The sequence below is a fragment of the Heptranchias perlo genome, chromosome 5 (assembly GCF_035084215.1).
Source record: "Heptranchias perlo isolate sHepPer1 chromosome 5, sHepPer1.hap1, whole genome shotgun sequence".
In the NCBI taxonomy this organism is placed as follows: domain Eukaryota; kingdom Metazoa; phylum Chordata; class Chondrichthyes; order Hexanchiformes; family Hexanchidae; genus Heptranchias; species Heptranchias perlo.
This window is the reverse complement of record NC_090329.1, coordinates 51,340,240-51,357,290: the sequence shown is the minus strand read 5'-3', so window position 1 is coordinate 51,357,290 and position 17,051 is coordinate 51,340,240. Positions and strand designations below refer to the sequence as shown.

At 40.8% G+C, this 17,051-nt stretch overlaps 1 protein-coding gene across 2 annotated transcripts; it reads left to right on the top strand.

Moving 5' to 3' along the window:
- The first annotated feature begins 292 nt into the window (after nt 1–292).
- On the top strand, nt 293–11,724 carry LOC137321753 (uncharacterized). Of its 2 annotated transcripts, XM_067984362.1 has the most exons (23): nt 293–382; nt 457–518; nt 603–695; nt 774–901; nt 2,067–2,213; nt 3,614–3,685; nt 3,761–3,928; nt 4,011–4,107; nt 4,771–4,994; nt 5,113–5,251; nt 5,329–5,537; nt 8,192–8,309; nt 8,380–8,585; nt 8,665–8,782; nt 8,863–9,029; nt 9,202–9,299; nt 9,376–9,491; nt 9,936–9,986; nt 10,061–10,250; nt 10,329–10,467; nt 10,628–10,718; nt 10,792–10,875; nt 11,604–11,724. In XM_067984362.1, exons 1-23 carry the CDS (start codon nt 366–368, stop codon nt 11,702–11,704), a joined length of 2,835 nt encoding a protein of 944 aa, XP_067840463.1. In that variant the 5' UTR covers nt 293–365; the 3' UTR covers nt 11,705–11,724. The 2 variants fall into 2 exon arrangements, with proteins under 2 accessions (XP_067840463.1, XP_067840462.1); XM_067984361.1 differs by having other exon boundaries at nt 375–518.
- Nucleotides 11,725–17,051: the final 5,327 nt, after the last annotated feature.

The following is a 17,051-nucleotide window of genomic DNA, read 5'->3' as shown; positions in this document are numbered from 1 at the left end:
TTAAAGTCATTAAGCCCAAGTTCAAAAAGAGAATTTAAGATTAAAAAGTCAGAAATGAAAGGGAACCTGAGAAGAGGTGTTTGGAGAGGTGATGAGTTTTGTGTTTCCCTCGATCATTTCAGTTGGTTGATTTTCTCCAACTGCTCACTGGGTTCGCTCGTGAAATTCCTCATCCCTGTGATTAGTTGACATTAACTGTGACTTCGGATTGGTCAGCAATAACTTTGTAAGTGTTTCACTTTCGGGGGACAAATACCATCAATTGTGAGGGAAGTGGTTGAAAAAGGTTAAAAGGCGATAGTTGTGACTCTTACGGGGTAACAGTTCCTATAGTTTGTAGTACAGTGTGTTTACTGTGCTGGAGGATGGGTGTTCTCGTGGGGTAAGCCGGTTACAAGTGCCCAAAGTAGTGATGTTTCATGTACGTTCCACGTTGAGTGTTTTTTTCTTTTCTAGGATAACGTTAGTCCTGACGGTGTTTATCACCAACACGTGGACGCAACGCTCGCCGCCTCCAGGTCAGAATGAGATTTGTTTTTAATAACCCGTGTATCTCTTGGTAGACGGACTCTGTCCCACTTCCCTTCTCCCTTTTTATGCAGGTCTCCTACAGAGTAGTTGCTTTGGACGTCTCTTCTGGATCCGGCTGGATGCCTCCTTCCTGCAGGACAAATCGTGGACTCTCGGGGTCACCGGTAAATCTCTTTAATCTTTGAAGATTAGATCCTGTTTTCCTATTCTGTCCCATTCTCATTACATCTTCCGATTGCTAGATCCAACCGGCAAAGTCTATCCGCTCACCTCCCCGTTCGCAACCGAATGTGGCTACACTGTATCCGAGGATCCGTTTGGTAACGTTGTGTTGCGTGCCTCGGTGTTGGCATGCCTGGTAGTAAACGAGGTAAGAGCCTGCGTACACTACGTGTTAATAACATTTTAGTGAGCGTTTCGAGACCGGTGGGCACTGCTCGATATGTGGTTGTATTTTAAACTCGCGCACATTTTGCTTTAAAGTTTGTTGGCAGTTGTTTTAGCCTCTTCCTTGTAAAAGGGGGCACTTGATCAGATTGACGGGTTATTGTGGCAAATGCCACTTCCTACTTCAAACGAAATAGGAATTCAACCTGCAGATAGTCATAGTGCTGCATGAACGGAAATAATAAGTAGTCGACTTGCAGTTCTGTATGTTTTCTATTCAATTCCCTAACAATACAATTTACAGTACATACGGGGGGAGGGGCTCTAAATTTTTACATTTAGCCCTCCCTATCTAGCTGCTGTAGAAGACTGACTCGACCTCTGACCAAGGCAGCTGATTAAAATGGCTGAAGAGATTTAATTCTATTAAGGTGGGAGAAGGCTTGTGCGGAGCATTGACATGTTGGACTGAATAGATGACAGCAACAAGCCAAAGTCTAGATACTTTCTTATTATGTGGGATTGTTGTCTGTTTTGGGACCATGTCTTAACAGTTTTTTCTCTGGGGAAAGACTGAAATGTTATGTGAAGGTGGTGGTTATACTGGGTGTAATGGGGCATTGTTATAACTTGAGCTGTAGGCATACCCGGTAAGTTGTCCTATTTCCTAAATGAAAATAGGATAAGGGTTTACCAGCAGAATGTTTGATTTTATCACTTTTAAAATGTTTGTAGGCAGCATAAATGGCAATATTTAATCCATTACCAATCTCCTGAGCCAGTTTGGGGATTTGTGACTGTCTGCACATCCATGCATTTAACTCACTGAGCTTTAGTCTTCTGCACAAGAAAACCTCCAGGTATTCTGAAGTGACATAAAGGGCAGTGAAAGCTGACTCTTTGGGCAACAAATGCTGACTGAACATGAAATGACTGACTTGTTTATGCTAATCTCTAGAGGAATCAGAATTCTGTTCTGATTTAACCAACCATTGCTCCTGATCAGTTTAAACACTATCCATGGTGGATATATTCTCTATGAAAAGGAAGAAAAGTCTTCTTCTGATTCCGGAGGGATTTATTTAGTGCTGTAATGCCTAATTTTATACTACAGATTTTTCAAAGCTCCAATTTGCTATTATTTCCAGGGTGATGACCTGTTTAGGCTGACTGTGCAAATTTGGATTGCTGCAATTGGCCACATGGAAAGAGCATCAACTTACTTCCATACCATGACTTGCTCATATTTCCCATGGCAAGTGAGAGAAATCCTTTGTGAACAAAACTATATGGAGGTATGCATTCTAGCTGAGGGGCAAGCACTCTAGGGCTAATATAGTTCACTCCTTGCTGATTTTAATTCAGCTCTTCACAAATTGCACTCCAGTGAACAGGCTTTTTTAAATGTCAAAAGCCATCTTCACTCAGACTAGTCTAATTGTGAGAGCTTTTCCACTTCATGCAAATATATAGTTGTAGTTTCTGGGCCTTGCATACTGTTGTTCCTTGAGCATCTTCACATGTAAGCTGTAGTGTCATCCTGGGATATTAACTATCATATCTTGATTTCCCCATATAACTAAAAATGCACGCACTAAGCTAAACAAACCTAAAGCACTTGTACACCTGAAATTTCACTTCTTTAGAAACTGTTTGAACATGTCAACAAATTGACAATTTAATTATTGGTTTAATGTCCATGTTCCTAGTACATTCCTACTATACATCTAGTGGAAGTATGGACATGTGCCTGGATCCTGATGCAGCAGGTGCTGGTGTGGGATCTAAACTGCTTGTCCCCATGCAGTCACCTGTTCAAGGGGTGTGGCTAGTGACAGGGCTCCCAGTTTCACCAGACTTGGCCAGGGATCCACTAGTACACCAGATAAGTGAACTAGTTGACCAGCTGGTCGAAGTGGGGCCTTCCTGGGACTCTACCTAGACCACTGTCTCTTTTTTTCAATCTCTTTATAAAGGGGCCACAAACTTAATTCTACCCCATTGGTTTTCCAGTCCCTCTGCCACGGGAGATGCCCATAATGGTACAGCTGACTAACAGAAAATGTGACGTAAGGAACCTTCCTACCAGATTTCCTAGAATGAAAGAGGGAATTGGTGAGGTTCCCAGCAGGTGTAGCTTGGCACTTGTGCAGGAGTTGAGGATCCATGGATGGTTGGGTCCTCTGTCTACTTGATTGCTCCCTTCTTTGTAAGAATCAACAGTCAGATGGCTTGTCGGCAGGGATCCTGATGGTTGCAGTGTTAATTGGCAAGGATTTTTTTTCGTTAAATTGTATTGACTTCTAATTCTGCATGTTAAATGCAGAATTCACTCATGGGGAGGAAGGTCTAGATGCTTCAGATGTTGGAAACCAGATGGTTCCTAATGTAACTTAAGCTATACATCTGAAGCATTTAAAGCTTGTGGCTGCTCATCTCTAACTGGTGTTTATAGAATCTATATAGTTTCATCCCAAATCCATAGACATATAGTAACTGGAAATCTTACTAAGAAATACACTAAATTCTTGGAGTTAACTTATTTGTGCAAATTTTGTGACATTACTTGGTGATAAAATGTATAATTTGGTGCTTGAGCTGTCATTACCAGTAAAATGAGTAAGTACGCTATGGAGTTTCCATATCAGTAAGCTGGAAGAAATTAACTGCACTCTCTCTCCTTGGCATTGGATAGGTTTCAGTACAAAGAATAATACCAGGAATTGAAAATGACTATAATGAAGACTGGGTGGCAGCTGTTCCATTGGTAAGTTGCTTGTCCTGCTTTTGGTTCAGAGAATCTAATTGCATTTGTTAACATTGAAATATGGTTTTGTTTCAGGCCCAAGAAGCTGAAAACTCAGTTTGGCAAGTTGTATTCCACCTTCCTGAAGGAACTAAAACCATGACTGTGAATGAAACATTGGGGGCTCATTACAGAATTGATACAACAGTTTCTCGGCTATTATTGAGGGCACCCTATAATGCAACTGAAGCTGAGCAGTTAATGGTGGGTACTGAGAAATGGCTCAATCTAAAGTGCTACCTTTTGCATTCTAATAATGTATATCCTATTGCAATAATATCTATAGGTAGAAAACGTGCCAATATCCAGCATCCGATCAACCACATTCTACAAACAAGAATGGATGATCATCTTGATTGACACAGCTGTGGCCTGTCCTACGGGTGAGCTTTTTGGGTCAGTTGGGTGGTGTTTGTTTCTAAACCAAGCTATTGTAAAATCCACGTATGTTTACCCGTATGTGAACACTAAATTTGCACCCCTTGTTCCACCCCCAAAAGAAACCCTCCCTGGTTTTATTTCCCACAAATCTACCTTGCTTTAAAACCTTGATTCTTGTATGCCATGAGCGTGACTTCATTTTGGGATTTGACTGAATATGGAGGTCTTGCCAAGCTAAAGTTGGCATCCACAAGAACACCCACCACCCCCGACCTTGTATTAATGTCAATGAATTGGGATCAATGCTACTTGTATCTTAACTGATGTCTGCAATCTCCTAGTATTTTTAAGATCAGTTTCAAGAGTCATGCTGTAATATGATTTGAAAAGCTTGTTTTGAGTTTCTGGCTATTTTAAGCATTCTTTTAATTAATTACAAAGGAAGCAGCTTTAAGGCTGTGAAGGTCATTTGAAGACTAATCATGCATTCTGATTAATATTGGGCCTGAACACAACAGTAACTTATTGTAAAGGCACATCATGAAGTGCATTTAAGGCCCAGTGGAAGGATGGTTAGGATTGAGTTTGCAGCTATAATTAATTCCACAATAGCTATTTGATAAGTTGAGAAACACATGCTGATATTATCTCCTCTATACTGACAGATGGCATTACCTTCACTGAGAATAAAATCACCTGGAGAATTCCAAGAAGAATCCCTTCCCTTAGTTTCCCAGAAGAACAGTTCTATGATGATTCTATTGTTATGGGAGTCAACAATGTTGTCCTGAAACCGGATACAATAGCTGAGATGAATTATACATTATCATACAATGATACAAACATTGTTGTTACTATTCCCATTGGAGCAGAAGGTGGTTATTACAAGGTTTGTAAGCAGTATTGTCAATGGGATTAATTGAATAAATTGTAATTCACAGGAATATTCTATTTGTTGCAGCAGTGGTGAGGGCTACTTAATAACCAGATACTAATTTGTGTTTCAGAGCCATATAGCTCATGGACAATATGGCATTTTGTACTACATAGAATTATTTGTAGAACATCAATGGAAGCTAACAAAGTACACAGTGATCCATCCAGTTGCCACACCCTTCATGCTTCAGCCACCAATTGTGACCAATAGTAAGTAACATAGGAGATAACTACATTTTTTAAGTAGAGTAATACTTTGGGTAACTTTTTTTTTCTTTTTTCTTCAGATACCATTCCAGCAAAGCGAGTGTTCAATATTACTTTAGAAAGCTTCCTTCCTGATGTCGAGCTTGTAACTCTAACTGTAGGAACACAGATGGTCACAGTGGATCAGGCAGACCAAATGGGATTCAAAATCTATGAAACTATATTGCCTAACGACACTAAAGCCTACATATTGGAAGTTCCCTTTGAGAATGTAAATGTGAAGCAAGAGGTAAAGTGGCTAGTGTAATCTTTGTGCTGAAATTTTGGTTTTAAGCCAATGAGTATCCTATAATGTACTAGATAATTTATCTATCTAGTTTTAACTGACTGCTTCATCCCTTTCCTATCCTGTTGCAGAAACTATGGTGTCACTAGTTTGACGTCACAATAAAATGGGCTGGTTATTAAGATCCCAAATTTATTTGGTCATTGCTCGAGTGAAGTGATCAGAACTAGATCAAACAAGTGACACCTGTGCAGAACTATTGGTTGAACTGATTTTACAGTAATTATCCACAAACAATATTGACTAGTTTAAATATTTTAACCTGAGCTGCAAAATCTAACTTTCATAAGCTGTTAATTTAAATCCACTTGGCAAAAGGAACATCATGGGCTCTTGAGGGACATATTTGGTCCAACAGCCAGCTTGGATAGAGCAATAGCCTGAGCTGTTGTAGTCTTAGAGCAGTGAGGTTTTTTGCTGGTCTATTAATCATACTCTAGCCTGAAGTCTTGGGTTTTTGCCTTCAATGACTTTGGGGAGGTGACAATAAGATTTTTAAGAAAGAGAGGGAAACTGGGGCATTATAGACCAGTTAGCCTAACATCTGTGGGGGAAAATGCTGGAGTCCATATGGATAGGGTGACTGAATAACTGAAAATTCAAGGTGATCAGAGAGCCAGCATGGATTTGTGAAAGGTAGGTCATGCCTGACAAACCTGATTGAATTTTTTGAAGAGGTGGTGAAAGTAATGGACAGGGGATGTCAATGGATGTTATTTATATGGACTTCCAGAAGGCATTTGATAAGGTCCCACATAAGAGACTGTTAGCTAAGATAGAAGCCCATGGAATCGAAGGACAAGTACGGACTTGGTTAGGAAATTGGCTGAGGGAAAGGCGACAGAGGGTAGGGATAATGGGAAGGTACTCACATTGGCAGGATGTGACTAGTGGAGTCCCGCAGGGAAATGTCTTGGGGCCTCAATTATTCACTCTTCACAACTTAGATGAAGGCATAGGAAGTCTCATATCTACGTTTACTGATGACCAAGATTGGTGACATTGTAAGCAATGAAGATGAAAACATAAAATTACAAAGGGATATTGATAGATTAGGTGAATGAATTCCATTTGCCACAGTTTTGCCCAATGTAGACAAATGTGAGGTCATCCACTTTTGCTCAAAAAAGGATAGAACAGGGTACTTTGTAAATGGTAAAGTTTAAAAACAGTGACTGTCCAAAGGGACTTAGGGGTTCAGGTACATAGATCATTGAAGTGTCATGAACAGGGGCAGAAAATAATCAAGCAGGCAAATGGAATGTTGGCCTTTATATCTGGAGTACAAGGGGGCAGAAGTTATGCTGCAGCTATACAAAACCCTGGTTAGACCGCACCTTGAGTACTGTAAGCAGTTCTGGGCACCGTACCTTCAGAAGGACATATTGGGCTTGAAGGGAGTGCAATGTAGGTTTACTAGAATGATACCCGGACTTCAAGGGTTAAGTTACGAGGAGAGATTACACAAATTGAGGTTGTATTCTCTGGCGTTTCGAAAGTTAAGGGGTGATCTGATCAAAGTTTATAAGATATTAAAGGGAACTGATAGGGTGGATAGAGAGAAACTAGTTCCACTGGTTGGGGATTTTAGGAGTAGGGGGCACAGTCTTAGAGCCAGACCTTTCAGGAGCGAGATTAGAAAACATTTCTACACACAAAGGGTGGTAGAGGTTTGGAACTCTCTTCCGCAAATGGCGATTGATACTCGCTCAATTGCTAAATTTAAATCTGAGATAGATAGCTTTTTGGCAACGAAAGGTATTAAGGGATATGGGCCAAAGGCAGGTATATGGAGTTAAATCACAGATCAGCCATGATCTTATCAAATGGCCTACTTGTGTTCCTATGAGTTGATTCAGAATACTTCAATGGTGTTAGCTGCTGATGAAATACTTGAGCCACTCTGGTATCATTGGTCTAATGCCCATCATCAAGTTGCAAGCAGTCGTGGTTGTAACTAGAATAGTACTGCTTGTATGTTTCCAGTTCACTACAAATCTACTTATGTAGAACTGAACTCTTAATGCTTCTGCCCATTTTTTTCCTTGCACAGCTCTAGGACAACAGCATTTTTTTTTAAGGCTGGTATTTGTCAACTTCCTTCACCTGAAGGGGTTCAGATTGTGTTAATTCAACAGCTGTTTGGGTACACCTTCTCTTTTTTTTCTCTTTTTTTTTTTCCCCCCCCCCCCCACCCAAACCAGGATTTTAAATGGATTGCCTGCTCTAGGGTTTATTCTGCATTCTTTCAAACAATTTGGGTGATGGTGGAAACTAAATGTCCAGAATGCAAATCAATAGCATTTATTCCCAGTCTAAGGAAGACTTCTTCCTGGTAGGAAGAATATGGGGTTTTGGAAGCGAAATCATCCTACAATCACTTTGAAGGGGAGAGCAGGACTTGTAGAATAATAACCTAGATAGTTCTAATGCAATGGAGCATATGTATTTCTCAACATGAGGTAGGAGTCAATTGTCTTCACGCTATCATGTGCCCAGAGGGAGGAGAAAATGACTTTCAGAATAGCATCCAGCTACTATAGAACATACAAGTTCTCTTATTCTGAGCTACAAAGTGGCCACTATTTCTCTTCCAGCATCTACATTCTGACATCAGACGCTACACACTGAATGTTATCTACACTTTCAACATCATTCCAGAAAATGAACTCTTTATCCAGGATGTTGAGATAATGTGTGAAGTGGCAGATATTGGTGAGTAGTCACAAATTCTTTGTATGAACAGAATAGTACAGACAACTAAGTGCCTTTTTTCCCCTTCTAGTATTGCCCAAGGCCACTGGATTCTGTGACAAAAAGACCATGTATCTACTAGTAACTCATGGGAACTTGGTGCATTACTGGCTTCCATTCATTGGTAAAATGCTGGTGACACCACAATCTGCACATGATTATGGGTACCTCATTGTGGATAATACAACCCATATTTTGTTTGGTGTCCCTCTCTCTGCAATGGGTGTGATTTATGAGGTATGTGATGCATGTCACCTTTTTCTTATTTGCCAGCTTTTACATTTGTATAAAGTAACTGTAGCTCCACTTTCTTTAGGAACTGAGCCTTCGTGGAATTGTAGCTCGGCTCAACCTGACACTGAAAGACAAAAGTACATTAAGGATTGAGATCCATTTCTCAGTATCCTGCAGTTTTCCTGCTGTAGATCTTGCAGGTAAGCTTTACAATGTAGGCAGAATCTGGATCAAAAGATTAACCTATAATTGAAGTAAACTACTTTGCATTTTGTTGTAGTATGCTTTCCCAATGGAACCATGGTGGTCACTGCAGTTGTGGATACACTACCTGACCTAGATCCTAGTAAGTTGGTACTGAGGGATGGAAAATGTCAGCCAAGGGAATTTGATCACAATAAAGCCCTCTTCCAATTTCATGTTGACAGCTGTGGTACCACAAGAACAGTAAGTCTTGGGTTCACTGATACTTACGATTTAAAGTATAGCAAATACAACCCCTTCCGGCAACCCCCCCCCCCCTGCCCCCCAAAAAAACCTTTGCTAGTCCTTTACTTGCAAATTAACATGTATTCTGGCATGCATAGCTTTGTGGTTGTAATCACATGATGCTGTTTAGATTAAAGGAAACTACTTGATCTATGAGAATGAAGTTTCATACCCAAGAGAGCTGATCCCTGTTGACTTCCCAGTGATAACCAGAGACCCAGATTATCGGTAGGTACAGCTGTGCAAAATAGATAGCTGTAGACTTGTGGGAGTGGTGATGAGCTTGCTTTATTTTTCCCGATAGGTTAACTGTCTCTTGTCGGTACCAAATAAACAATACGTTGGCCCTTGGGTTTGTGAAGGGATACCAGAAAGGCACTGGTCACAATTCTACAGCCAATAGATTGCAAATAGTGAGGGGTAAGTATGCACTGAATCTCCTGTTGGTTTGAATTCTGTTAACTAATATGGAACATATGTTTTCAACTTAGCCTTGTTGAAAGTAAGTGCCCATAGTCCACATTTTTAAAATGCATGCACGTGTCTACCTAATGAATTTGGATTAAATAACTGTTCTCAATTAGTGGGGGCTTAAAGGACAGTATTTGTCTTTGTACACTTATGAAGACCTTGCTAATTATCTACTGTAGAATGCCCTGAAAGCCACTAAGTGCATGAACTGTTCAGGGACTTGAGTTCCTCACTTGGCTTGCTATTGTATTCTGAAACTGATATCCTTGGAACATGGACACTCTCTTGTATTCAGGCATTGTAAACTGGGCAAGAGATGGGTTAAGTCTTCATCTGACTGGTCTTGGCATAAGAATTTTATGTCGCAACTACAGCATCTTTTTTTAATTTTAGGGCACAAGAAGCCAAGGCACACTTTGAACCTACATTCAAGGATTTACAAAAGTAAGCTGGACAGACATTACATTTTGGTCTATTCATCCCCTGTACAAAAAGCTAATACATTTCTGTCTCTACAGGTGCAGATTATTTGGATTTCTACAAAGATGATGAATACCCAGTGGTGGTGAATTGGACAGAATCCCTTTATTTTGAAGTTGAGCTACTAAACCACAAGGATCCTCAAATGGACTTATTGTTGGATCATTGCTGGATGACTACAACTCCTGATCACAACAGCCCACCAGAGTGGCATATTATTCAGGCTGGGTGGGTAATGAAGTGTACATGTCTAGCTATTGCTTCTACTAGCTTTTTTTGGTCTAAACTCCATGTCTGTCTAAACAGTTGTGAGAATAAAGAAGAGATGTTCGTGGCTGTCTTCCACCCAGTACCAAACCGTATCCAAGATTCCCAGCATCTGAAAAGATTTGAAGTAAAAACACTGAAACTGTCTCCTGCAGAACAAACAGTCTTGCCAAAGAAAGTAAGTCTAGGGGTTGCAAACTAAATGTCACAAGGCGTTCTTGAGCCTCAAACCATTTCACCCACTAGCTTACAAATGACATCATCCAGTTGCTTCATTTGAACATGATCTAGCATTAATGTTAAATACTTCAGGTTATTAACAATAACTATATTTGCAGGTATACTTTCACTGCAGTGTTGGGATTTGTGCTAATAAGCAACAAGCTACCAACTATTCTTGCAATGGGCAATGCATTCCTGGAAAACTAGGTAAGACATAGTGCATTTGTAATTAATTTGAATGTGAATATTCTGCTATGGACTAATGCTTAAATTCTTACAGGTCAGGATAGTCTCCAAGATTATGTATCTCTTGGAGAAGTGTGGCTTTTTGCTGGAACATTGGAACAAGCCAAGAATGGACAAGGTGAGTTAACACTGCTTTTAAAGGCACCTGTAATATTGTTAACTCATGATTCTCGTCATTTGCCAGGTCACTGCCCAAACTGGTGTAATGGGTACCTTTTTTTGATAATTGATAACTAAACCATTCTGACTTGTGCTCTTGCATTTAACATTCTATGAGCATGGCTATTGTATCCTTTCAAGTGCTTGCTTGATTATCTTGATGGGGAGATGCCGGTGATGGACTGGGGTTGACAAATGTAAGGAATCTTACAACACCAGGTTATAGTCCAATAGTTTTATTTGAAAATCACAAGCTTTTGGAGGCTTGATTATCTTGCTCACAGCTTATTGGAAAGGAACCATCCAGCCCTGTCCTACTCTACTCAGCAGGATTGTTAAACTAAATTGACTAGTCAGAAAAGGCCACTGTCTTTCAACAAACCCAATGTTTGATGCTGACCAGTCAGCTTCTGTACCTTCATCAAATCACTATTGACTGGTGACAAGCAATCACCAGGTGTGAATACAGCTGGTTCCTCCTGTTTGGATGTGATATTGCAGTGGCTGTGCATGCTTTCCACAGGAGCCACTGGTGAGATGTTGGGAGTGCTGGGTTTTTCTTTCCAGCCCAGTGTTGGTGGTCCCTGTATACGTTAACACTCTCCCAGCTGAGACCCTAGAGAACTGCCAATTGTGACCTTTAAGTATCATGGAGGAAAATGTCAAATCAACCTTCTTGTTTTTCAGGTGGAACAATGCACTCTTATTGGCTGTGGGTGCTGGGAAGCTGTTCAGTAATCTTTTTAATTCTTGTACTAATTCTTGTGAAAATGCACATGTACCACTGAATAAATAAATGAAATTTGAACTGGCTTAGCGTATATTCTGTTGCATGAGTTTAAAAAGGCCTGTTTTGACACCCCCTGTTGAGGTTAAGTACCACTCAATCTGTTAATGTATTATGCATTATGGAATATGGATGTCTTCAAGTCTCTCGCCCATAAACCCACATCTTTGAGTTGAATGAAGTGAGTATGTCAGTAATTCTAAATCTTTTCTGGGGTGAGGTGCTGAAAAGAACTAATCTGTCCAGGGAAGTGTCTTGCTGATCTCAGCATGCTTTGCCTGAGGGAATACATGCTCTACTGCCAAAGCCTTCAGACATGCCCTCAAGTACTGTAACATTTTAACCAGGAAGTAGACACTTTGCATCAGCAGTGCAAACAAACAATCCTGCTAGAAAGCAAGTCTACCATTTCCTGACCTTGCCAGGAGTTCCCCCTACCCCCTACCATATTAAATCTTTAAATGTGGAAAGCAGTGAGGACAGGAGTGTTCTTGGCTTAATAGTCACTACAGGAAAGCTAGTTGACTAAGGACTGGCCCATGGCTAACTTCACTTGGTAGGGGTGCATGATCAAATGCTATTTTTCACACCTACCTATTAAGTAATGAGCTACATTTTGAATTATAATGTGAAATTTAAATGTTACACTTTAAGGTGCAGTTCTCTACCAGATGCTCTGTTGCTTGTTCTGAAATTGGTCTGAGTTTCTGTAGTGTATTTCGATCCTAGTGTATGATTCCAGAATAAATTAGTTTAATGGTTCTGTCATGTAAATTTGTGGGATACACTAGTTTCTATTTTGGTATGAGTCACTGATCACATTTTTGCAATCTGTTAACCTCTTGTCATTTCAAATACATGTGGAAACTAATATCACCCAGCTGATGCTAACCAATGGCTGCTATGGTGTTATCTGCAGACTCTCACCATTCGTTGTTGAACACTCTTGTCAATGAACGATTTCTAGTCTAGACAAGTGGGGTTTTTTTGTGGGGGGGGAGGAGAAAGCTTGATGCATAAATAGCCACCCCCAAAAAAATCAGCCACTTCGTGCAATGCTGCTGACCTTCCCTCCCTGAAGCCTCCAGCTTGAGTGGATGTTGTCTTCCACTGCTCCCTGTTGTCACTCCAGTTCCTTGCCTCTCCCTTAACATCCAACAAAGAATTCTTCTCCTTCTTTTCCTTTAACAAATGTAACTTTAGTTCTGAATGGTTCAGCTTCTACCAATCCCTCCCTTTTCTTAAGGCCAGTTATACTTTACAGATTTGAATGTGTAGGGACTATGCTAATAATGGAATTTAAAGGAGTGACAAAATAGAAACTATTCTTGCAGGCTTGACCAAAACTAAAGGAGTGAGGATGAAGGACTTAGTAATGAGGAAGAGCCAATAGGTTGAAAGGTAATGGGACAACCATGTGTCTAAGGCAGGTGCTGAAGCAGCCTAGTATCCAAATGCTAGTTGATCACCTTAATCATGGAGGGTTGTCCTGTGGCATATCTCCCTTGCCGTATGGCTAGAAGGAGGTGGAGGCTACAACTGACTTGTGCTGCACAAGCTCCAAATCTGCTTTAGTGGTGGCTATGGTTGTTGAAGACTTGAATTTACTACCTTCATGGAAATGTGCAACATAAACTTCGTAGACACAATTGAGTCATTGTATAGTAGCTGTGACATTGCTGGTGGTTTCTAATGTCACATGGTAACCGTTTGGGAGTATACAGCACCAAAACCACCTGAACAAGCCATTTTGTTTATAGAATAGTACCTTCCAGCCTTCTCCACATAATACACGTAAAATGGAATATCACCAGTTTGTTGCTTTCTCTCCTCCTACCCTGAGTGAAACCAGCCTGAGCGTTTAACTCCCCTTCATGCTGAAGGGTTTTTTTCTGCCTTTAGTCTTTTTTCTTCCCCCTGCCCCAACTCTACTTGACCTGACTGCTGTACTTGGTTTTTTTTGACTGCAACTCGTGGTCTCAAATGTATTCACACTTCAAGAAAAGATGAGCATGTTGATGGAGTGAACTTTTCTCCCAGAATATTTACTCTGCTGCTTCAAATGAAGGATACTTCATTTTCTGCATCAATCCCTACTATTAGTGACTCTCCAAGCAGTCTCCACTATTTTGGGTGGTGAAGGGTTGGAATTTGAACCAGCTGAGTTGCAGTCGAGCGACACAGCATAACAACTTAGTTTCAGTTGAGACTTTTTAAAACAAATGGAACAGATGGTCAGAAACTGAACTACAAGTGATTAAGCATGTGAAGACAAGGTTAAAATTTGCAGAACAATCGGGTTACGAAGTAGCAACTGTCACATGGGTGTATGGAGGGTATATTTGATTAACCTTTGAGCCATGTCCAATCACGAGTCACTGACTCAGATCGGCCGAAGCCACATTACAGCAAAAATAGACCCTACTGTCCTGATAACTGGACAAACTTAGCTGAAAGCCTTCTTTTAGTTCTGTCTTTTATCTAACAATGTAAAGATATAATTAGGTTGTTTTTGAATGTTGCCACGGAGCCGGATTGGCTAAGGAATAATTAATGTAGTAACTGCTATCGGTGTGCTCCAGTCTTGTGTATAAGCTTGTGAATTTTGTTGAGCGGGGAGAAGGTGCTCTCACAGACCGTGGGGTCAGAGACCCTTCTCCCAGAGCTCTGTTTTAATAAACTGCACCTTTTACTTTACCACAGATTTAGATGTGACTTTATTTTCACCCAACAGGTGGTTGTTTTTAAATGTGGATTGAATGATCATATTTTTTCCAAAATATGTGTTCTGTTAGCAAGTATGCCATCTAACCTTTCTTTGTTCGTATCTTCCATCCCTTCTCTACAATTTCTTTCTTGGTCCTCCTGTACTGTTCTAACTACAACAAACTGTAGCAATAGTATAGTCACTGATACCAGTCACAATATTAGCTAGTCTTTCAAGCAACTTCAGACCTATAATTGTCTTTTCCCATTTTCCTGCCTGTTTCTTTCCAAGTAGGATGTTTTACCTTTTTTTGGAGACTACATTGCATATTATATGTATGTTTCAAAGCTGTTCATAGATGATTCAGCTCTTTCCTTTTATGCTAGGAGCTAGCATCTCTGATGCTCACTTTTTTTTTTCCCCTGCCAAAAAAAACTTCCCAAATCTTCATTTTAGTTATTTGCAAACTTTTTTTTTGTTGTGTTGACCAATCCATTAGTGGTATTTTGTCATTACAATAGCAACCTAAAGCTTCATGATTAAACCTGAGCTAGCTTCCTTTTTGGATAGTGATAGGAAATGTGCTTAGTGATAGCTGTGCCTAACATGGATGATTTAAGATGGACCTGGTACAGGAGGGAGACAAGGAATGGTTTCTCCTTGATGAACTGAGGTGGTAATGACCTGGTCCTAGTCTTTAAATTCTTGAAGTGTTAGTAAAAGCTTTGTTTTGAGGCAATCTTCCTTTTCCTGATCTTCCTGCATAAACTCGTTTTGTGCCTGGAGAAGGGGAGAAAAAAAATAACAGGCTTCAAAACTTCATATTAAACTGCCTGGTATGTTTCTATTGGACAAAAAAGGGCTGTCAGTTAACTACCACTTATGGGCAAACACTCGGTGCCTTCTTTAATCAAACATGCTACAAGGGCTTCTGTGAGTCTTCAAACGACACCATGTTTGAAGGGACAAGGCAACTTCACTGCATGGTATAAATAACCTCATATGGGGCAAGTCTCCATGGCTTTCACACACCTGTAACATTGCCTTCTCCCTCTAAGCAAAATGGCATACATTCAGCACCACAGAATGATAATGGAGAACTACCATCACTGAAAACTGAGTCCTCAAGGAAGAGGAGGCTATAGACAGTTGTACAGGCAATGGTAAGGTTGGACATAAGCTGGCAAGAGAAGGCTGGTAAAGGCTGAATAAAGCTCACCATATGTAGTTTCAGCTTTTTGCTAAAGTATTATACTACTCTTACACTCACCCATTATTTCTTTAAGAGCAAATGTCACTGTGTACAGCTAAATGGACTCTTCTATCTTTCACAGCAGAGGGGTGCTTTGGAGGGGGGGAAAAAGTCACTCGAATGACCACCTGGATACTTCCAGATCCACAGCTCTGTCCTGGCATCTTACCTGTACAAACACCAGCACAGAGACATTCACTCATAAAGAATTAGACAGTCAGAAGGGTTGTCACTGAATGCATCATTGAGCGCTAGTGAGAACCTGGGACTGCAAGAGAGGAGGGTGGGGTTGGAGAATTGACTACCCTTGGCTGCGGAGCCTAGGGGCCCAGTGTTCAAAGGAACAATGGCTTTTGATCATCAATCTCACTTGGAGGTAATGGAGATGGTTTCCATGCATATGGTCGAGATGATGGATAAATGGAAGGTGTCCACTACCTGAATCTGCAACATATTGCAGGTGGGTTCTCATGACCTGCAGAACACCTTGGCGATTGACAGCCTGGGATAATGTTTCAGCTTCAAGACCCATAAAAGGACATTGGTGGCTCCCAGAGTGGTAGCTGGCAGTAATTTGAACATGATACTTTCTCAGGCTTCCAACATGTGATTTGAGACTAGTCAGTCTGTGTTGACATTGACCAGTAGCATCTCAGAAACTGTGCCCAGTAACAGTGGGCTGCACGGAGTGGGTGCAGATGTCACTGTCTCTGGAGAGTGGCAATCTCCCCACCTCCATAAAGACCCATTCAATCCTTTCATGAGGAAGTTTCAGAGATGGGTCCAAGCCCCCTTACTACTGCAAGTGCCCAGTGTGGGACAGCAGCTATCCTGAAATAAGAGTCACCACAGGTCTCAAGCTTTATATGGAAACCGTCCCAGTCACCCAACGTTCAATCTCATCTCACTCGGAGCATTTCATAGGATTAGAGATTAGGAAGTAAGGTAGCTGGCACAAAGAGTTGTAGAAAGGGAGAATTAATTTTGTAGGTACTTCCATGTGAATGGGGCTGTTGAAAGTAAAGATACCTTTATCACATAGGTAGTGAATTTTTCCGGGGCTTCTCCCGCTCCGCCGCGCGAGTTTCAGCGGGATCGCCATTTAGGCGTGGTAAACGGGGTTTCTGCTGAACTTCCATCTCAGTTTTGGTGGTGGAGCAGGAGAAGACCTGAGGAAATTCACCCCCATAGAGTTGTGATTTAATTTCTGTTTCTACTTTCAACTTTTGGGAGATGGCAGGGCAGGCTTGTGATGGACCTTAAAGGAACCTGGCAGTTTTTTGTGAGAGCAATGCAAATGTTTTTTTTCTTTTATGGCAGATTTAAGGTCTTTAAGAATTTATTTTGCAGCCCCAAAAATGGGTGGTAGGTCAGAGGAGAATTTTAAAA

Bases quoted from the DNA above. Each gene is read 5' to 3' on its own strand.
- LOC137321753 (XM_067984361.1), top strand. From the start codon at position 413: ATGTTTCATGTACGTTCCACGTTGAGTGTTTTTTTCTTTTCTAGGATA. The intron at 8,310-8,379 runs GTGAGTAGTCAC...TTCCCCTTCTAG, and splicing joins GTGTGAAGTGGCAGATATTG to TATTGCCCAAGGCCACTGGA. The intron at 10,251-10,328 runs GTGGGTAATGAA...CTGTCTAAACAG, and splicing joins TGGCATATTATTCAGGCTGG to TTGTGAGAATAAAGAAGAGA.